Below are 22,590 nucleotides of genomic sequence, written 5' to 3'. Positions count from 1 at the left end.
AGTAAAATTTTCATCTGAGCACAATACAATACCAAGATACCAGCGGTCCTGATGGCATTACTAAGGCACATTTGGTTGTATAAGCTTAATTCTTTAGCATTACAGCTTTAGGCCTTTTTTCCTCCTTAGAAAATAAATTGAGTGCAGGAATCGGCTGACACTAAATACTATTGTTTGTGTTGTGTCTGTTTTAATTATTCTTAAGGCCTGATTGCAGGATCTTACTCCTATTAACAAACATAAGGGCTTGATCCATTTTCTTCTGGCCAGTGTGTAAGCTGGGCAGAAGAAAAGGATATGAAGGTCATCATCTTTCTTTTTGCCTTCACACATAGTACAGATTTCATCTGCCACTGAAACTACAGCATTGGGCCCTCTAGTCCAACGTGCCAAAGTTGTTTTAGTCAAAAGATTCCCGTATCTTAATTTTAAGAAAAGGGTTTTGGCAAGTGGGGGCTCAATTTCATCAAGGAAAGTCTCAAAAAGAGGCTCATCCTTGAAACTTAGAAAATTAGTCACTAGCGTTCCAGCATTGGTCATGTTTGTTACTAGGTTATACACAAAGCTCCAAAAGGCCCTTTTTACAACTAATTTTGGGTTCGGCGGTATACATTCTGGGTCATCCCAAAAATGGTTTAGGCCTATTTTAATAAACCAAGTTTTGACATGTTTTAGCCAAGGTATAGTATTCAAATTATCCAGTCTCATTATCTCTTTTAACCCTTCTCTGTAATCATACAGTTCGGGAACCCGCCAAAGTCTAACCCATAGCATCAGTGGTCTAATTATTGTATAGTGGTCTGTTCTTTTGATGTTTAGATCCAGCTGTAGTGGCACTAACGGAGTGCGTCTTGGATCCCTTACCAGACTCCTCATAAAGTTGTTGTCCAAAACGGAAAAGGAGTCCTTCGACATCGGCCCCCAAATTTCTGCGCCGTAAAATGCTGCTGGTTGGACCTTAAATTTGAATAATTCAACCACTGGAGACACAGCCTTGCTAGTACTCAGGTCTTGTTTCCTAAGGATAGGTTTTACGTTCTGTGTGAATGCCAACCTACTTTTTTCAATTTGGGGCCTCCAAGAGAAATTAGAATCTAGCATGACCCCTAGATATGAGAAATTTGGGACCGATTCCAGTTTCTCACTATTCAGAATTAAGCAGCCTTTATCTGGTTTTGGTGGATTAAGGACCATACATTTTGTTTTTTTCCCATTGATTTCCAATCCTTTTTGTATTTGTATTTGTATTTTACTACAATAATCACTAAAAGGAATTGAGTAGTGCCTGGAGACCTTTCTTAGTTTGTGAAATCAAAATCGTCTCATCTGCAAATAATAATGATGTTACCTTTTCACCGTTCAATTTCGGAGAATCATTTGCACATCCCTCTAGATGTACAGGGATGTCATTCACAAAAAGGGAGAAAAGTGTAGGGGCCAATACGCAGCCTTGACGGACGCCACGCTCAATAGGTATTTTTTGAGTCAGTTCCCCGTTTGGGCCCCATCGTACTCTGGCAAAGTTCCCTGCATGCAGTTCTTTTATCTGTGCTAACAGTCCGCTTGGGAGCCCTGCTACGCTCAATGTCCTCCACAAGAGGTCACGTGGCACTAAATCGAACGCTGCTCTCAGATCAACGAAAGCAACGTATAAATGGCCCTTCTTAATATGCACATATTTCCAGTATATGCAGCAAAATCTAAAAACTTGGTAGATTGTGCTCACTTTACATCGGAACCCAGCCTGGTATTTTGTTATGATTGCGTTTTCCTCCAGCCAGTCACTGACACGAGTTAAGATGTGTCTCGAATAGATTTTCTGGAGAATATCCATCAGGCTAATTGGCCGATAATTAAAACAATTTCTGCCCCCCTCCAGCTTTCAGGGAAATCTAGACTATGGGATAGCTTGTTGCATAGGTAATTTATGTATGGTGCCCATACCTTTAAATCGTGCTTGTACAAGTCTCCAGGTATCTTGTCTAGCCCTGGCGCTTTACCATTTTTTACTGAATTTATTGCTGCCTCAGTTTCTCCTAATGTGAATACCAAACAATCTATGGGATATTCGAGGCACAGGGCATCGTCACCGGGGGCTCTTGGCATGGTGTCATACTTTTTGTAAAGGTTCGTGAAGTGATTAACCCACGTTAGTTCGTCAAGATAGACGTCCTTTGTTACTCTTCCTACGTGGTTGCCGTTAGCGACTAACCTCCAGAACCCTACACTGTCCTTTGATTTGACAGCTGTCAGCATGTCTGCCCAGCTTTCTTCCTACCAAGCTTTCCTTGAGGCAATTTGTACCTGCTTATAGTTTTTCCTTGCCATTTTTATATCTTCCCCTGATTTAGATTTAATGGCAATTATCAGCGCCCCCTTGGATTCCCTACATAGTCTATCATACCATGGTTTACTGTGAGACAGATTCTGTACTTTTTGTCGGTTTTTCTTTGGCAATCTTGTGACTATTCTTAAATCTGAAAAAAACTTTTTGTGAAGTGACATAAAACAACCAGAATTTCCTTTGTCTATAGAGGAACCTACAAATGATCCAAAGGCTCCTGCAAAAAGTGCATACATTTCGGCGAGAATCTCACCATGGTCCAATATAAATGGCCATTTAAGTGCTCTCCTGTTATTACTAATGTGGATTTCATCACTCATTCCACTGTTTGCATCAATTGATGGCACACACTCTGCTACCTGAAACAAGGAAGCTTCTATCAGTAGACTCAGGGGGAAGTGGTCACTTTCTAACCTCTCCTTAACCTCGAAATCTATCATACTCTGCCAAATGGACATAGAGATGATTACAAAATCTAGATTGCTCTTAGTTATTTCTAGTAAATGTCGGTTTTTTTGCACTGTCTGACGTGAGTCGACCATTACAGGCCCTAAGGCCATATTCCGCAGCCAATTTCATTAGTTGGACTGCCAAGACTGTACATTTGACAGGTTTAATATTCTCCAGTGATGGGATATTATTGGCTTGGTCCTCTTCTTCAAAAATATCACTAAGCCCTTGGACTGGTTCATAGTTATAGTTTAAATCGCCAGCTATGATAACGTGTTCATCTTTTTCAACTATGCTATCCAAAAGGGAGTCTAGTTTAGCTAACGTAGGAGATTCTTTAGATGCAGGGGCTGGTCTGTTGTAGACATTTATTAAGTAGAATATTTTCCCTTCACGTGTGGTGATTCTTAGAGCTAGTATGTCAGGTGTGTTTGTGTCTACTACATCTATCTGTATCCTCAGGGTTACCTTCACCCAGGTTATTAGTCCACCTGAGGGCCTTCCCCTTTTAGATGGGATAGCACCTATTCCAAAGGACTTAAACCCTACTCTATGTGGTGTAGCTACCGCCCAGGATTCCTGTAGCAAACAGAAGTCACTGGAATCAATGAACTCTGCCCATTCCGGGTCCCTCAGGTTCTTGGACACTCCAGCTATGTTCCATGAAACTAAGTTCAGTGGCTTATTCTTTATGTTTGTGGCATCAGATGGTTCCCCAAGTGCAATTTCCCCGTTTGATGGCATCTCTATTGGCAGTTCCTCTGCCCGTGGTGCCGGATTTCCACAAGTCCAGGTTTTATCATCCTGGAAAATGGCATTATTTATGCTCCTATGTTCTGATAGCAGGGCGCCATGTTGAATAATCAACTTTTTCCTTGTTTCAGTGCTTCTGTCTACCCAGTGTGCCTTCACAATACACTCTTCCATCGAGTCTGATCTTTGCGTCATTTTGCCAATTAAATCAGGGCTCGATTTTCATGTACAACCTCATCTTTGCACCTCTTTAACAACAGGAACACCTGTTATTATTTTGATTTTTCTTACAATTAATGTTTTTATGTGTGAGGTATGACATGCCACATCATTGCCTTCTCTCGACAGAACTTCAGGGTGATGCAGCAATATAATTTTAAATTATGAGCTCAGATTTTTTTTCTCACAACAAATTTTTATTGAATGATCAGGTAAAAGCATATATGTGGCTCTCCACAATCAGGAGATCACCACCAAATATCATGACACATTTCAGTATTATTGCATAGCCCAATCAATGAAAAGAGGAAAATACAAACCACCCCCCCCCCCACCTCCACCCCCTTACCCCACCACCCAACTTCCCGTCTACCCACCCCTTATCCCTCCCTAACCCCATGCACGTGATCACAGTAAGCTGTCAGCATTCGGTCGTAGTGTGCTCGGTATGGCGCAACCCCCTAGGCCCGAGGGTCCTCCTCCACCTGTAGACCATCCTCCTGTTCCGCTGGAGGGTCCAGAAGCAACCCCCTATACTCCGCCCATCGTTTCCAGATTTTATAATGCTTACGTGGGCATCCTCTGGCCTTAAACACCGGGCGCTCCAGCCCCATAAAGTAGTCCAGACCCGCCTTCCATGCACACAGTGGGGGGGCTCTCACTCCCTTCCATGCCCTCGCCAGGTCCCTCTTCGCGACAGCCAAACCCAGGAACAATCGGTGGCGCTTGTATACATTTCCTCCTACACCTTCTAGTACATGGAGGAGCCCCAATCGAGGGGTGCGGGGAAGATCCCACCCCAATACCTCTGACAGACAACTCCATACACCACTCCAGAATCTGGTCAGGCCAGCACAAGACCACACAGTGTGCAGCAGCGTACCCCTCAACTCCACAGCGCAGGCACTCCGGAGACACAATCAGACCCGCCTTCCACAATCGTTCCCGGGTGTAGTAGGCCCTGTGTAAGTATTTGAACTGAATAAGCCCGAGTCTTATCGCTATGGCCGTCCCTCTCGGGGACTCTAGCGCCTCCCTCCAATCATCATCGTTTAAGGGTCCAACATCTGTCTCCCACGCATCTTTAAGGGGAAGTAGGGAGGAGGAGCAGTGCGTAACTAGCGTCTGGTAGATTCTGGACACTTTCTTATCGCCAAGGTCACCCATGAAGACTTTCGCCTCCACTGGGCTGAATTCCGGCAACGACTCCAAGCCCGCAATGCTAGGCTCCAGTGCATGACGAAACTGCAGATAGCGAAAGAATTGGGTCTTGGGCATTTGGAACTCAGTACTGAGCTCCTGGAATGATTTGAGGGCGACCCCGACTGTACTTGTCCTAGTGACGAGATCCCGACCGCGTCCCATCCACCAAACACCGTCAACAAGGCCAGCCGGGGGAGCCTCCCGTTCTTCCACAACGGAGTCTCTGCTGTTAATCTGCCCCACCAACCCATGCGACGCAGCGCCTGCCGCCATACAACAAATACCACTCGCGTGGTACACGGCAGCTCGCGCCGTAGCTTGGCCGAGTATAGGATCGTGTGCAACGTATTGTCGCCCATCAACGAGCGCTCCAGAGCGTACGCTGGGTCTCCTCTGTCCCCATACCACCATTCGTTGAGTACCAACAAGTGGGAGGCCTGATAGTAAGACAATAGATCCGACGTAGCCAGGCCACCACAATATGTGGACAGGAAGCACGTCCGCAGTGCCACACTAGCTGCCCCTCCAGCCCATAGAAATCGGCTCAGGACAGAGTTAACTTGCCTAAACCATTGGGGAGCAATAAGGTGAGGGTGGTTCTGCAGCTGGTACAAGAGGCGCGGGAGTGCGACCATCTTGAAGATTGCAGATTTACCAAAGATGGTAAGAGGCATTCGAGACCACCTTTTGACATCCGTCTGGACCTTTTCCCACACCGGTACCACATTGCGTTCCCACGCCACGTCTGCGGACTCGGAGAGGAACACTCCTAGGTACTTCAATCCCCCGGCCGCCACCTGCAATGTTGATGCCCAGGGGTCTGCCACTACCCCACCACCCAACACCCACAGATTGGACTTACGCGGGTTCAGACACAGGCCCGATACTTCCCCGAAGAGGCGCATTATCTCCAAGACTCGGGGGCCCGATCTGCGCAAATCTGTAAGAAAGAAGAGGACATCATCTGCATATAGTGCAATTCTGTCGGTGAGGTTTCCACCCCACTCAAAGCCCCGCATCTGCGCGTCTATACGAACCCAAGAAGCCAGAGGCTCCATAGCTAACGCGAATAAATACGGGGAGAGCGGGCATCTCTGTCGGGTTCCCTGGCCAATCGGAAACTTCTCGGAGACCGCCCCGGAGACACGTACAGACGCCGTGATATCGGTATAGAGCAGTTTGACGTAGGAGATAAACACCGGGCCCAGGTTGAGGTGTGGCAGGAGCGCGAGCAGGTATGTCCAACTGACCGAATCAAAGGCTCTATCTATATCTGCTAGTAGTAGGGCCACCCGTTCTTCTTTGGCCCCAATAGCATCCACTGCCGCCTGTGCCCGCCTGATATTATGCCGTGTCGCCCTATTTGGCTTAAAACCAGCCTGATCCGGATGGACCAGGTCAGTCACATATGGGAGAAGGCGGTTCGCCAAGGCCTTAGCCAGCAGCTTGGCCTCGATATTGAGTAAGGAGATTGGGCGATGGGGGTCTGCCAGGCTTTTGAAAGACCACAACTTCGGCGTGTCGCCAGTCAGCTGGCAGTCTACCCTGCGATCACGCCGCCTCCAGTGCGGTCCGGTAATGGGACCCCAATTGGAGTTGGAATGTCTTATAAAATTCGCACGGGAAGCCGCTTGGGCCAGGCGCCTTCCCCGTGTTGAGGTGTCCCAGCACGTCGCCCAGTTCCTCCGCCGTCAGGGGAAGGTCTAGTGCTGTTCTGGTTTCATCCGAGACTGCCTTCGGAGGCAAGTCTCCAATGAATTTATCAATCGCGTCCGCTGATAGGCAGTCCCGCGGAGCACATTGCTCCATATAATAGTGGGCGAAGCTCGCCGCCAGTTCAGCCGGGTCCATGATCGCCACGCCATCCCCATCGGTGAGACCCGGTAGTGTAAGTGGCTGGAGGGTACGTTGACATAGCCTATGGAGCATGGTACAGGACTTATCTCCCCATTGATAGACTCTGCTCCGCGTGGCCAGCCGCGCTTGACGAGCCTCGTCTAGTAACACAGATGCATATGACTGTTGTGCCTGCAGGAGCAACCTCACCGCCACCGCGTCTCCTCCTCCCCGGCACTGCTGTTCTAGAGTTTCCACCCGCGCTGCCGCCTCAGTGATGGCCTCTCGACGTTGTCGACGTGCCGCCGCACACCATGCAATATCCACCCCTCTTATGGTGGGCTTCATGGCCTCCCAGACCACGACTGCATCTATACCTTCCACCAGATTTTCCTGCCAGTAATGTGCAATCGCACCCCGCAGGTGCTGGATGTAGTCGGCCTGTTGAAGGTGCCACGAGGACATTCTCCACCGGAACGGCTGACGTGCCCTATGTAGTCCAACCCTAACGGCTACCGGGGAGTGGTCAGACAACCCTCTAGGTAGGATCCCCGCCTCCCACACCCTGTTCAGGAACGCATTGGGCACAAATACATAATCCAGTCGCGAGAACGAACCATGCACTGCCGATACATACGTGAAGTCTCGCACTTTGGGATGCATATGTCGCCACACATCCACCCAGCCCATCCCCTTCACCATCGCATTCAACCGGGTAGGGGCAGCCGCTGCCAACATCCCCTGCAATCTCCGACGGTCCATACACACGTCCATTACCTCGTTCCAATCACCTCCCAGCACTGCCAAGGACTCCGGGATGTCCGCCCACACTGCAAACAACTTCTCAGACAAGGACCATTGCAATGGGGGAGGGGCATAAATACTGCCAAAAACCACTGGTTCAGCGCCTACCATCCCCTTAATAAAAATGTATCGACCCTGTGGGTCAGACCACTGTTTCTCATGGACGTAGGCCAGCCTGCGATGTACCAAAACAGCAACCCCTCTGGACCCCCTCGAAAACCCGGCATGATAGACTTGCTGATAACCAAACCTCTGCAGGCTAAGCACTTTCGTCCCGATCATGTGAGTTTCTTGCAACAAAAGTACATCCGCTGCCTCCCTCTTCCCCCATCGCAAGATCGCCCCCGGTTTGATCTTGTCGAGCATCCCCCTCACATTCCAAGTTATCACACGCATGGACTCCCTGGGGAGCCCTGGAAGCGGTGCGTCAGCCATAGTCGAATGGAACGAACCCATCGGGCCCCCGGTGCCACGCCCAAGCACACATCACAGTCATTGGCAAAGCATTAGAAATCACGTGCAATCCCCACCATCCACCCCTATGCCCTGTAACAACAACAACCTCCCCCCCACCTCGTCCCCAACCAGACCCCCAAACCCACCCCCCCGTCCTCCCTTGCCTCCCACCCCTATACCTCATAGAACTCTGAAGTATCTGTCGCGGCATGGGCCTCCTCGGGCCCAAAACAGAGCGCCCAAGGACAACCATACTAATGGATCCCAACTACCCCTGCAAACAATAGGAACACCCCCCCCCTCCCTAGACAACTCCCACTAACGTAGGAGGCAAGTAGCCCCTATACAGGAGCACCCCGAACCCCTCCCCCCCACCCCACGCAATGACAGATAAGCAAACAAGCCGCAGCAGGAGGCGCAGCAGTCAATCATCAACACAGTAGAATACAGCGATACAGCTCCCCTCCGTCGGAGCGCACGGCATCCGCAGCAGGGCATACCGCCCCTCAGTTTCTCATCAGCCCTTTCCAGACTGATCGGAATCGCCAGGCGCAGCCGCGGAAGACCCACTTCTAGAAGCAGAGCGTTTCCTAGATCGAGACCTTCTGTTCCTTTTGGCTCGGGCAGTCTGGTCCCCTCGGTCCTACGATGAGTCTCTCGAGCGTCCCGGGTTTAAACCAGGTTGAGCATGGGGCCCGACGCTCACCGTTTCATCAGTCCATTTGAAAACATCCTCCGGTGTGTCAAAAAAGTGAGTACGGGATTGGAAAACCACCCGAAGGCGGGCTGGATAGAGCAAGGAGTATTGAATTTTTAGGCCTAGAAGTTTCGCCTTGGCGGCAATGAAGGAGTGCCGCTGTTGTTGTACAAGCCTGGTGTAGTCAGGGAAGATCATGATTTTTTGGTTTTCAAAGAGAAGGGAGTCTTTGGCCCTTGCTTCCCGCAATATAGTGTCTCTGTCGTGAAAGTTCAGGATTCTAGCGATCACCGGTCTGGGCCTCTCTCCCGCTGGCGGCTCCTATGAGCGCGTTCAATCACGAAACAGCAGGATAGGACATCCGGGGGGAGCCAACTCTCCAACCACTGGGATAGAAACTGTTCCATGTGGCCCTTCTCACAACCCTCCGGAAAACCCACAAAGCGAAGGTTGTTTCTGCGCGCCCGCCCTTCAGAATCTTCCACGCGGAGCGCCAGGCCCCTTTGAATGTTTTGCATCGCCGCCATTTTCCGCTTCAGGGTCCCAACGTCGTCCTCCACAACCGAGATCCTAGATTCTGTCTCTGTTATTCGTGCCACTGCGTTGCGCAGGTCTTGGCGCAATAGGGTCACGTCCGCCCCAATCTTGCCATCCAGCATGTCCCTGGACTGGGTAATGGGCGCCATGAGCGCTGCGTTGTCTGGTCCTGACCCCTGACCACCAGACGCTCCGGAGCCTCCACTTGGACCCGTAAACTTGTCAATGGGTCCCTGCTTGGCAGGCCCACCCCCCCCTCTGGTCATGGTCTGGCACAATCCGGGGCTCCTGCCTTCATAACAGTCGCAGGTCTGCTCGGCGAGGTATCTCGCGTCTCCAATAACCGCCAAAGAAACAGGTCAGGATAGCCTTCCCCGCCTCCACCCCTCTCGCAAACCGCTTCAGTCCTCCACTGGGGGGGGGGGGCACATGCAGGGCTCTACAGGGCAATCCTCAGAACTCAGGTTCGCCGCTCCCTATGGGCTCCACTGCCCCCTGGTATAAGGGTCCACGACACAGTCGCCTACTCCAGCGCAGGGACGCTGTGGGCCTGCACGCAGCTCCGGTCTGGAACCGACGAGATCGGCTCAACACCAATCTAGCTACACCTCCCGGTGCATGTGGCTCCAATCCTGACCGTCCACTGCCAGATACTCGCCGCAGATGGTTGGGGGTCCCCCACACCTCTATCCGTCACCCCAGGGCGGTCAATCGGGTCACCCCGCGGGCTCCAGCCCCACTGCCTCCCAGCCAGTCGCTCGTGGCCCCAGAGATACGCTGTGTGCACCCCTCTCCACTGCCGCCAGCATCCGCTTACACACCAGGTTGTAGGCACCACCTCCAGGGGTGTCAAATATCGGGGGGGCTCCTAGACCAGGAGACCAGGCAAGTCCAGTTACTCCCGGGCCAGAGAGCATAGAGAGTCTCACTCCGGGGGGGCCCGCACCACTAACAGTCCCGCTGCTGCCCGGCCTCTGCCTCAGTCGCGCTTTACCTTCGGCGACCGGGGGGTCGCCCAAACTCGAGGCCCCGGCCTCCGGATTTCGACGTAGGCCGCAGTCCCCGCTCAGTGCTCCTGTGGCGCCTGCACACACTCCTCCACCGTGGGCTCTGTCGCACCTCCTCTCTTCGCTCCGCTGCCGGCCCAGACCCTGGAGCGCGGGCCCCACCGCCGCTACAGCCAGCCGACTCTGGGAGCTCCCGGCCGGGGATCGCCAAAATCGAGGCCCCGGCCGTCCACGATGTGTGTAGGCCCCAGGGTGCCGCCGTCGCTATCTTCGCCACCGCAGATCCGGGAACCCAGATTTGTACACCGGAGGGCACCCTTTGCCAGCCACTACCTCCGCCACAGGTGTGAGGTGGGATATGGGTCCGGAGGCCAGGATAAATAGACGGATTGATAACGGGCTGGAGGGAGCTCTAACAAGCCACGTAAATGTAAATGTAAATGTATTTCGATTTATATAGCGCACTAATCACCCAGGGGTCTCAAGGCGCTTGCTTAGGGAACCCGTCCTGGTATTCCCCTGTGAGATACCCCGGCAGGGTATTCACAAGGTGAAAGCCAGGCATCCCGCCGCGAGGGGCCGTAGTGGAGATTAAGCAAGCTATTGCCCAGAGTCGCAGAGTGTGACCCCGTGAGTCGAGTAGGCACCGGAGCGAGAATTGTCGAGTCCGTGGAATTTTTGAGCCCGAGACCCGCCGAGGCGGGGAATCGAACCCTGGTCCACGGCTGATCTCAGCTTCCGGGTCTGCCGCCTCTAACCACTGAGCCACTCGTCCACCATCTTCGCCCTCGTAGCCACACCCCCATGAGCTCAGATTTTACTATTCAAAAATTACCTTTCTAATCATGTTTATCAGGGTGATTATGAACATCAAGTCTACTCAACATTATGTGGTAAGGAATCACACGTTTGGATTACTTAAAATGCCATGACAAGTAGGACTGCGGAGGTGGAATTCCAGAAAAAAGGAAGAAACCTTAGGCCTCAATGACCCAAAAAATGAATTACAGGCAATATTATCAAACTATTCAAGACTTTGGCAGGTTCTGTTGTTCATGATCCTTTTCAGATATTAAAATGTTTTGGGTATTTTACCATGACTTGCGCATGCAGAGATCAAAACAACAGAGGCAAATAATGCTATCAAAATACTATGTTGATAGGACTGTCTACTTTGAATCATAGGAGAATGTAAAATTAAATCACAGTTTGCCCTTACTAACATCAGGAGGCTATGAGCGCTCTCCAAAAAAAGCAATGCTCTGGGACCACATGGTTCACATACATAATTGTATGCAACTCTTTCAGAGGTCCTGGTCCCTTTCTTTCTACAGGTTATGCAAGAGATGTCAATATCTGGACGATCGCTCTTACCATTGGAGGACACGAAGGTTCTTCTATTTCTAAAGAGAGATAAGCCTCAACCAGAGAAAAAATCTTACCAACCCCTTTTTCTCTTCAATGTGGATACCAAGATTTATGAAAAGTTGACAACAATGTTCTTGATGGACTTGGCTCCCCACAGCAACATGGCTTTGTCCAAGGAAACATGCTTCTTCACATACCAGCCTTCTAAGCACCTAAGCAATCTGGCTGAGGTAAGCCAGGAACAAATGTCAATTGTTCCATTAGATGTCAAAAGGAATCTGTCCGTGTCTCTTGGGCATTGTTCTGGAAAGGTTTGTGGTCAATTCACGTTGGTAGTGGTTTAGTTGCATTAGTTCAATTTTTAAAGTAATGACTGCATGCAAAGATTAGCCACAGCAGCCTCAACTCTGAATGGTTCAGAACAGAGAGGGAAACATGCACGTCTGCTCGATCTCCTTCACTTTATGCAAAATACATGGAACCGTAAACATTTCCTTTGTTGCTTTGAGATGAATCCCCTTGAAAGGTAAGGGTTATCTATAAAACTGTTGGCACATGCAGATGTTTCCCTGTATGTAAAGGCAATTCTACTAAGGCCACAATTACACAAAAGATCAGGCAAATGTCAGGACACCCACTGAATTTGGACAAAACATTCTGTTGGGCAGGGCAATCTAATTTGAGAAAGGTCTTTAATACCCAGCTTCTCTAGTCGGTCGACCAAACATGTATTATTCACTGTGTCAAAAGCTGCAGATAGCTACAACAGTACCATATCCTCTCTGCTACCCCTGTCTAGAATGGATCGAATTTCCTCAGTGGCCACGATAACAGTGGTCTCCATACTGTGGCCACTTCGGCTACCAAACTGAGTTGCATTCAAATGATCATTCAGTTAAAAAATGACTAAAGCTGTGAATTCATAGCCCGTACCACCAGTTTGGCTGGTAAAGGAAGCCATGATATAGGTCGATAATTGTTAGTGTCAAGAGGATTTAGATTTTCTTTATAAGTGGCAAGACAGGCATTTTTCCAATGTTTGGGAAATTTACCTGTACAGAACATAGCATTGAAGATTTCTTGTTAAATGTCTAGCAATGATATCTGGTTCAAGCTGCATAATGATGGGTGGGAAGGATCTAACAGAGATCACGGCAATCACGGTAGGAACATAATTAGATAGCGATACAGTGATACAGCATCAAGATAACTAGCATTAAGAGGCCCCTTAGTTTGATGTGTTATTCGGATACTAAAAAGGGCAAATACTGTTGGAGGATTTTAAGTTACAACTCTGTACCAGAGAGAACATCAATAGTGTGTAAAAAGTAATACTTTTTGGGTGGGGCTCCATATGTTTTCAAGTCAATGCCAAGAAGATGCGTGATTTTGTAGCCTATGTGATCCAGCAATGCTGAGATTGAGTCTTAGAGACAAACATGCTGGATTTTAAGATTCCCGAGGACCAGGAGTTTTTTAATTTTGGTGAGGGAGCATACTTGAAGATCGTTTTTTTCCTAGATGTTAAGTGAACAGTTTTTAGATTTCAGTAATAGCAACAAATCTGAAGTTGAAGGAAATCGAGTCTGCATGGTTGATTCATGTTTACAACCACAGTAAGAGCAGTGTATGGAAAAAAGAGGGTTTAGCATTACATTTGCAGAAAGAAATGTGGGCCTTAGGTTTTTGGTAATAAACGGGGTTGAGCACCATGACAAAGCTCTTTCTTGAGCAGACAATGTTCGATGACATTTCTCATTCTGAAAGCCTTGCAAAACAGAGTTTGAAAAATAGTTCTGTTTCTCAAGTGCACCACACGCCATTTCATCCACATCGTTCAATATAGCAGAATGGTTTTTATGGGAGACTTACGTCTTGCAATTGTAAAAAATGCAATAAAAGATAACCAGGTTGGTGATGGGGATTCAAACACAGACAACTGATCCCACTTAGAGCTGCAAAATGGTTGCAAGAAATGTTAAATTCGACAAAACAAAGGCTAAATTAGAGATAAACGTCATAAAACAATTACAGTTTTACCTTTACTTAATGATTCTCCTACATTCTTCATGTCGTCGTCTTCTTCATCATCATCATCATCTGTCCAACCACTGCCTTTCATTCGACGTGAACTCTCTTTTCCTTTGAGTGTGCTAGCTGCAGTCAGAGTCCTTTCTTTGGTGGCACTTTTTTCACTTCGTCGAGAGGACATGGTGTCCGATTGACGACTTGTTTTTCTAGACACTGCATGTACAGCAGGGGAAGAGACTCTAGAACCTGCGCACAAATGTGATAATATAGTACAGATTGTCTTACATCTTTCTTGCATCAATTGTACACCTAATAATAAATCTCAACTTTACACTCAATTTTTTATAAGACAACTAATATTAACATGTACATTTTGGAACCAAAAATAAGTCTGCAAAGCGATTGATCTCATAGTATAAAGGAAGACCTACACCTGTTTTACCTCTTAATATTTTCCATCTCTTCCATTACTTAACAATAGATGGGAAGACCATCTGGTGGACATTGAAAAGAAAAACAATGTTCTCAATGTCCTTCTGAATATTCAACACACATCCTAAGATGACACATTTTTTGCATACATTATACACCCAATAATTAATCTCACCTTTACACACAATTTTTATAAGGCAGCCAACATTAACTGTGGATTCGGAGACAAATAATACGCCTGCAAAGCGAGTAATCTCATAGCATCAAGGAAGACCTCTACCTTTGTTTAAACTTCCTTAATATATACCAACATGGTTTAAGTTAACAAAATGCCCATGATAATGTGATATTGGAGATTAACCCAGGAAGCATGTGAACGGAAGGAGGACTTCTTATGAGACAAGAAGAAAAAGATAAGTACTTTTTGTAATGCTTTTTATCTAACTGCAGATTTCTAACCTTTAGAATATTTTCCAGACTGGATAAGTTTTGATATCCATGCTCCCCTATGCCGGTAGGTGGTGCCTGCAGCCCTGTGTTTACCTTGTTTCATTGTGCTAGTGATGTAGCGGAGCTGCATATAAGCACCAAGCCTGTGCGCCAATGTTAGTTACTAGCATGACTCTTTCCACACCCTCGGACACAGGGCACCAAAAAGTTGGTTATCCTGTCAGTAGTATCTGGTATGATTGACACAGAAGCTAAGGGCCCACTTAGATTCAAGACAATGAAGCAGTTCTTTCTCCTTGAAGGGATGAGGCGGTGGATTTAAAGCCAGCAAGGTGATGGCCGATCTAAAGTGAATGGGCTTCACTACTTTGTTCAGGAATGCCACTTCAGTCCAGAGAACTAATCTGTTCACAAAGAAAGATGTATATGAGGGGAGGGGGGTGGGGGGGACGGTAAATGCCTGGAGTTCGCTCACTAACCGGAGCTATATTTATGGCGATGATGAATGCTATCTTGATGACAAGAAGGCAAAGAGAACAGCTGAGCTTGGATTCAAAAGGAGTGCACATCAAGTCGGAGGGTACCAAATTATGGTACCACTGTTGCATGTGAAATACAGTTGGCGGGGTGTTGGACTTGGCCCTTTTGCAGGGTCATCCATGAACTTTTTTGCCTTCCTCCTTGTCTTTTTTCTGACTTGGTGTTAGTGGTTTTAGGACTCTGGGCACTTTAGCACTGCTGTCCAGTTTTAAATGTGTGTGCACTCTGTGGTAAACATGGTAAGATTGGTCTATACCTGTTTGGCACATTTAATTTACCTGTCAGTCCCCAATAATGGGGTATCTCATATACCCGGGGCCAGTAAATTAAATTCTACTGGTGGGTTTGCAGCGCTGCTTGCACCACCCACCAAAGTAGCCTTTCAAACCGGTCTCAGGCCTCTGCCATTGCAGGGCGTGCAGTGTTACTGCCGCTGTGCGTGCCGCTTCTGTGACCCCCCTTTTACTGCATGTCAGTCACCCCTAAGGTAGGCCCTAGCTAGCCCTATGGGCAGAGTGCATTGTAGGTAAAAGGTAGGACATGTACCTTAAGTGTGTGACATGTCCTGGTAGTGAAAACAGCCATTTTGGTTTCTCACTGCTCTGAGGCTGCCCACTTATAGGAATGCATTGAGGATTCTCTGATAAGTGTTTCATGGTAATTCCGGATATGAGAGGGCCAGCGTGGTCAAGTTTGGTATGTTTGGAATAGTAATAATAAATGCTGCGCAATGGTGTACGTGGATTTATTATCACTATTTTAGAAATGACACTTTTAGTAGTTGGCATTTCTGTATACTATGTGTCTGCCTGTCTGATGTATATTGCATGTCTGGCTCTGGAGAGACAGGGGCTGGTGAGGTGCGTGGCTTCAGGGGGGGCAGGGTGAGTCAGCGCTAGGCTGAATGGGCAGATCTGCATTTGGAGTAGTGGTCGGAGTAGTCTCTGACCCTGAAGAGGTCTGTGCCAGCCTGGGTGAATGCTGCCTCCGCCCCCCGCCCTGCGGTGTGTCTGAGGACCAAGCCCCCATCTGACAAAGGAGGGTGGAAGTCTGGTAAACAGAGTACTTCAACACCCCCCAGAACCAATTGAGGCTTGTTCCCCAAGCCCTGTGCCAAGGGAATAACCAAGGAAAATGTACTATATATACTGGGGCTGTGAACCCATGAAATGTGTGCTTTGGTGGGTACTGTTTGGGTGCTCTTTGTGCTTGCTGGGCCTCAGGAGGAACCGCCACGAGGGACTGCCCTATGCTGGAGAGCCCTGTGAGCTGGCCTGCCTGGGCCCAGCTTTGCTTTCTGAACTCTGGGATTCTAGTGCCTTGTGAGCACTGCACCTTGCTCTCTGCTGCTCCAGAACGAGGGGAGCGTTGGAGCCCTGCAGCGCTGGGCAGAGGAGTGTTCTGAACGAAACCCGGCGTGGGGATTCCCCCGTGCAGCCTACTTGTGGACGGGAGCCTACCCAGTTGTTTTGAGGGCCCAGGAGTAGTGGAGCCATCGCTCCGTGAGTAGCCACATTCCAAGCGGGGCTCCAGTGTGCCAGGGAGAGCCCAGCGTTTTAGGGAAACCGAGCAGGATCCCACCCGCATCTTTTTCGTTGCTGAAATTGGCCATCGCACCACGAGCGGTGATCCGGAAGGCAGGCAAGCTGCCTGATTGCAGGCGGGGCCAGCAGGAGTAGCCAATCGTCCCCGAGGTGGCAGGAAGTCAGACAAGCTTGTGCCTGCTTGTAGGCGGGGCTCCCATGAATGTTGAGAGCCCGACATGCGGGCAAGCCTGAGAGTGTCCCAGCGACGAAGGAAGGAGCAAGAGGCGTCTGAGCCTTGCAGGCTCCATCTGCCGCATTCCAGCCTCACCACGCCTGGTAGAGAGAGAGGCAGACCGCAGAGAGGGTCCGAAGCCACGCGGGCTCCATGCCGAAGTCCTGTGTTCAGCCTGAGAACGGAGTCATCCACGGAGAGCCTCGGTGAGTGGGGCTCAAATCAGGCACTGGTTCTTTACAGCTACATCGCTGATTCCGGGCAGGTGCAACGTTGCCACCTGGCAGTTTTACAGTCCCTGCGAGTGGGGCAGAAATTGCAAATTTTTGGTGCCAGTACAGACTTTGTTTTGGCCGCATTGCATTGGGATTCCGAGAGCGGCATTAGAAGGGCCCCATTGAAAGTGGTTCCCTAGGCACTGTTAGTGCCAGAACGTGGTTGTCTTCACAGCTGCACCGCAGGAGCGTGGGCAGCTGCAACAACGGAGCATGTTTATTTGAGTATCAAGGAAGGGGTGAGATACACCCCACGCCCCCAGCGCATTGTGCAGAGTGTTTTCGCTGTCGAGGCAGCCGGAGGGCCAGTTGGAAGGCCCTATAATCGAGAGCCCTGACTTTTGGGACAAAGGGCATTTGGGCCCCAGAGGAAGGCCAGTTGGCATGGGGTCATTTTTATGGTTTTGACAGGGCGCAAGGCTCCAAGGTGTTTATGCCTAATGCAATTGCATAATGTGGTGATGCCTAATCCAAATGTCATGCTATGATGTTTATGCCCAAAGTGATGCAGACATAATGCATTTATGTTGCTTGTGATAATGCTGAGTTAATTATTTTACCAGTAAGTACTGGTTGTTTTATACCTGCTACTTGTGCTTTCTAATGGTTCTGACCATGCCCTGATTGACACAGTCATGTATATAATCCCCTGTGAATTTCTACCTGGTGCCAGTTGGTACAGTGTATATTGTGTGATTATGATTCTAATGTGTTTTCTATAATACAAAGGCAATTTTTTATTTAACCTTGTGTGGAGTTTCTTTTGTGGTGTGCCTAGTGTGATGCTGCTGCTTTGTGTGTGTTACGCAAACACTTTAAACAGTGCCTCTGGGATAAGCCGGACTGTTCGTGCTAAGCTACCAAGGGTCACGGTGAGCAGGGGTTATCTTCAGCATGTAACTCCCTTGCCCTGACTAGTGTGTTGCTTTCTGCCTGACTTAGACGCAAGCCCTATCCAACTAGAAATCCCATTTCTAACATTGGTGGCAGCTGTGGGATAGGACTAGCGTTTGCGCAGTACCACAGCGACAACTGGTTGCACTACAAGCTCTGCCTTCAGCTACTCGCCACTTGCTATGGCGAGTAAGATTTCATCAGGATGAGCTATTTTTAGGGCTTACTCTCCTGTTCTGGCGAGCTGACAACAGCTGTTCTTTTCACTCAATAAGTGAATGAGAAATAAAGGTGCCTTTAAATGTTATTTTTATCTTATCACATTTGCTCGGCATTCAGAGGCAGAGGTCAAAAGCCAGTTTGTCTTAGTACATTTACTTTTCTTTCTCTGACTGTGAAGTTAGGTGATTTTGTAAAGTGAACAGTGTGACAATTGTGCTATGCAAAGCCTGTGAAATGAAAGGCTGTTAGATGTCAGGCTTTTTTCTAACACAACATTGAAATAGCTAGTAAACTGTACAAACATTAAAAAATATATTTTAGTATTTGTATTTCTGTGTGGTAAAAAAGATTTTTATAGGATTAAAACAAATCAGAACCCTTTCCTTGTTGATATGAAAATTATAACTATTTTTGCTGAAACCCACTTTACAAACATTGTTTGTATGCTATATCGTTTTATCAGGAAAAATGTACGTTAGAGGGAAAGTTTGTGGGCTTTTCAATGTAAAATAGTCTGTCTGTAAATGACAGTGCACTACCACATTATGCTTTAGTAATGTATTTTAACCATAAATTGAGGAATGTTACTGCCCCCTCTCTGATAACAATTGTATTACTGAACCAAGAAGGAAGCCAGGGGGGTCATGTGTACCCTATATGTGTGGCAGATTCTTCTTATACATGAAGCAAACATTTTGTCTACTTAAAAAAAAAAAAAAGATTTTTTGCACAGCAGTAATGCAAACCTTGCATATTTGAAGGTGCTCTTATATCTGGCAATGATGAATAAGGCAACTACTTAAAATAACACATATGCCTAGGGTCACACAATTTGAGACCAGTATACGGGTCGAGTACATTACAGTTTGGTCTGCAGGTCAAGTATAATTTTTCGAGGCCTGCATATGGACCAGCCCCTTCAAAAAACATAACCACAACAGGTGACTTGAAGAGAAATGGCTGGTCAGTTAAAAGTAAAGGCAGAGAGATAACCTTTAACTGTTAACTATAGCAGGGCCTTGCCGGACTATCCAAACAGGAGAATATACAATGACTGCGCATTCAGGGATAGTCTGTTTTCGGAAGAGCACCAGGCGGCAACAAACTTCACCCAGCATCCTGCATAATCGATTTGGTTGGATACCTGCCAAGGTAACTAACGATTTTATGAGGAGGATAAAAAGCCATCAACTGTCGCTGCTCAATTTCCACACATGGAGGTGTAGATTGTGGAGGTTCGAATGCAAGACTTGGACCTGCTGCTGCAACAGGAGGTACTCTTGATGGGGCAGTCGGATTGCAAGACATATGCTCATTGCCAGACTTTTAGGCTACACACTTTTCATACACTAGTTTGACCTGTGCTCACTCTCTCTTGATTTTCTTTCATACCCTGTGCAGGAGAGGGAGGGGCCGAAGGCATACAAGAGTTCGGACCCCCACTGTAGGAGGAAGGCGTCTGCAGAGGGGACTACCTTGGGAAATCCAACGTGGAAAATTATGGACATTTTGAGTTGTCTATTTTAGCAAATACATCAAGCCAGTATTCTCCCCGTTGTTGGAAGATGCCTGAGCCACTTTTGGGTGTAGCAACCATTTATGATCTGCAAGGCATTGTTGTCTCAGTTCATCCGCCCAGATGTTTATTGAGCTTGACAGGTGCAGTGCAGTCAGGAAGTTGCCCTGAGAATTTAGCCACTTCCAGAAACACGGGGTTTCCAGGTACAGAACTTGAAACACCACTCTGCCTTCTCATTGCAATATCACACACAGTGGTGTGGTCCGTGAGGACCTGCACCTTTCCCCCTTTGATGGTTGGGAGAAATTCCATCAGGGCCCATTGAATCACTCGCAGTTTCAGCAGGATGATGTGGAGGCGAGCTTTCGCCAAAGACCAGAACCGTCTAATCTACCCCTCTCCCAGATGACCTCCACAAACCAGCAACAATGCATTTGTCACAACATTAGTTCTGGGTGAAGTGGAAAGACGGGTCTGCTGCCAGCGCAATAGTGGTTGAGCAGCCACCACTGCAGGTCTTTCGCAGTCTCCTTTGACACCTGGATGAACTGATAGATGCACTTGATGCAGAGCCCACAGAGATTTCAGATCCCACAGCAGTACCTGCATGTGTGATCCTAGTGTGGTTCACATGCAGGATGCCATTATTATTACTCTAATAAATGCTCTCACCGAGATCCAGGTTAAAGGTTGAAACATCAGGATCATAACCCCAATGTCCTGGAGTAATTGATGCAGATGGATGCCTCAAAAGACTTCTTGAGGCTAGCCCGCCTTCAATAGCCAGTGAAGGAATGGGAAGATTGGTATTTGCAACTTCCGTGGATGGCCTGCAACCACCATCTTCACCTTGGTGAACACGCTGGCTGCACTGGTAAAGCCAAAAAGGAGCACAGAGAACAAAGTGCTGTGACCTACCTGAAACTGGAGATACCTCCTGTGAAATTGTAGGGTGGGAATGAGAAAACTTGCTTTCTGCAAATCCAGCACTACCATCCAGACTCCTGGATCCAGGTCAGACAGTACTTGGACCAGTGTGAGCATTTTGAACCGGTCCTTTCAGAAGAAGTTGAGATGGTGAAAATCTGGGATAGGGTGAAGGCCTCCATTCTCTTTGGGCACCAGAAAGTAACAGGAATTACAACAAGCCCATATTTCTACTGTTTCACCCTCCCTATTGCTACCTTGGCCAAGGGAGCTCGACTGTCTCTTCGGAAAATGGATTAGCAGTCCTCAGGAGACACTGCATTATTAATGGCATGTCTGGAAGTTGGACAGAAAGGGCAGGAAGCATCTTTGTTCAAAGATCTGAAGCAACCATTGGTCTGAAGTGATGCTCTGCCATCAGGGGAGGTAATAGGTCATAAAACCTCCCACAAGGTCAGTGTGCAACACCAAGGACAAAAATAAAGTGGTTTTGCAGCAGCTGCAGGGACTAGACTTATGGTTTGGGTAGGGCTTTGCCACCGAGGGCCTAGACGATGTCGCTCTGCTCCCCGTCAAAAGGAATATGAGGCACATACTGTTCTTGCCTCTGCTGGAAACCGCTACCGTAGTCTCAAAAGGTAAATACGTGTGGGGAGAACAGCTGAGCAGGCTGATCTAGGTCTAAAGAGTGAGCGGTGGCGTGCTCTCTTTAGATCTCTCCAAGGCATAGTAAGCCTTCGCTCAAAACAGCCCAGAACTGTCAAGGATGTCTATTAGAGACTGGTGGATGTCTGAAGAAAACCCTACACAGGCAGTCAGTTAGTTAGTTTCCAGGCCTGAACATATTGTATATGTTGTTGCATCTTAGCCATCAGAAATAAGGCTATGTAAGGTAGGCCTGATCTCTTCAGAGACAACTGACAAGATAGCCACCACCATGTCCCACAACGTGCGCTTGTACCTACCTAGGAGGCATGAAGTCTTTACAGGCCTAAGGCAAGACTGGAATTTGTTTTGGAAATGTTTCCATTATTTTTTACTCTTGCTCAGGTGGGGTCATAGGGAAGCATTGGAGGTTCGAGCAGCTGGCAGTGGTGCTGAAGGAGGATGAACAAATAGCATGAGCAGGCCTGTGTCGTCTTACTACTTGCCTATTCACTTGGGGAGAAAGATCCTGGTTTTGTTGAAGCGCCCACCAGGATGTCAATGAGAGTCTCAATAAAAGGCAATGGAGGTCCTTGGTTGGTCTTAGCTAGTTTCAGAACCTTCAGTGAGGACATTTGTTTTTACTTTTTGCATGGATAGGGTGAGATATAAGATCACAACCGCCCTCCTGATCACAGTGGCTAAGAAGGTGGAGTCTTCTGTAGCACGGCCAAGTTTGGGAGAGGATAATCCAATGTCTGGTGAGGTATCTAGACCACTAGCATCCTGAAGGTCTTCAAAAATGTTTACTCCCTCATATAGATCATCCCTGTAGTACCTTGTTGTCATCATATTGATGAGATATGTCTGAGTTGGATTGTGTGTAGTGCTGTGGTCAAGAGGATAGAGGCAGAGCTTTGGAATCCGAAAGATTCGGTCCCGGCATTAAGGCTTGGGCTGGTACCATTGATCGCAGTATTGAGGGCAGCGTCAGACGTTACACCAAGGCTGGAGCCATTGACGCCGTACTCAAAGATGGGGACAGCCTCGGACAGAGGTAGAGTGGAGCAGCTGGCATTGGGTTTGGATCTGCCAAAGAGGTCCAGACAGGCAGCCACTTCATATCCGTGTGGCCTGAGGGCGCTCCAAGAGGAACTGGTGGGGTACCAAAGAGTTTCTCTGCAGTCTCTCAGAGTTGACTAAGTTTGTCCACTGTTGCAGGT

The 22,590-nt window shown here is 48.2% G+C and overlaps 1 protein-coding gene across 7 annotated transcripts in view; it reads right to left on the bottom strand.

Annotated features, from left to right (window-relative positions):
- Positions 1-22,590, bottom strand: part of CENPT (centromere protein T) — a 1,192,572-nt gene that overhangs the window by 214,741 nt on the left and 955,241 nt on the right. For 6 of the 7 annotated variants that reach the window (XM_078671348.1, XM_078671349.1, XM_078671347.1 and 3 more), the window contains one exon: positions 13,715-13,951. In XM_078671348.1, coding sequence (XP_078527474.1) covers positions 13,715-13,951 — 237 coding nt within the window. Of the gene's footprint in view, positions 1-13,714; positions 14,039-22,590 lie in introns of all 7 variants that reach the window. The other variant, XR_013603874.1, reaches the window with a different exon arrangement.

The sequence above is a fragment of the Lissotriton helveticus genome, chromosome 12 (assembly GCF_964261635.1).
Source record: "Lissotriton helveticus chromosome 12, aLisHel1.1, whole genome shotgun sequence".
NCBI classification, from domain to species: Eukaryota; Metazoa; Chordata; class Amphibia; order Caudata; family Salamandridae; genus Lissotriton; species Lissotriton helveticus.
Note: the sequence above shows the minus strand (reverse complement) of the source record. Positions and strands in the feature narration are given on the sequence as shown.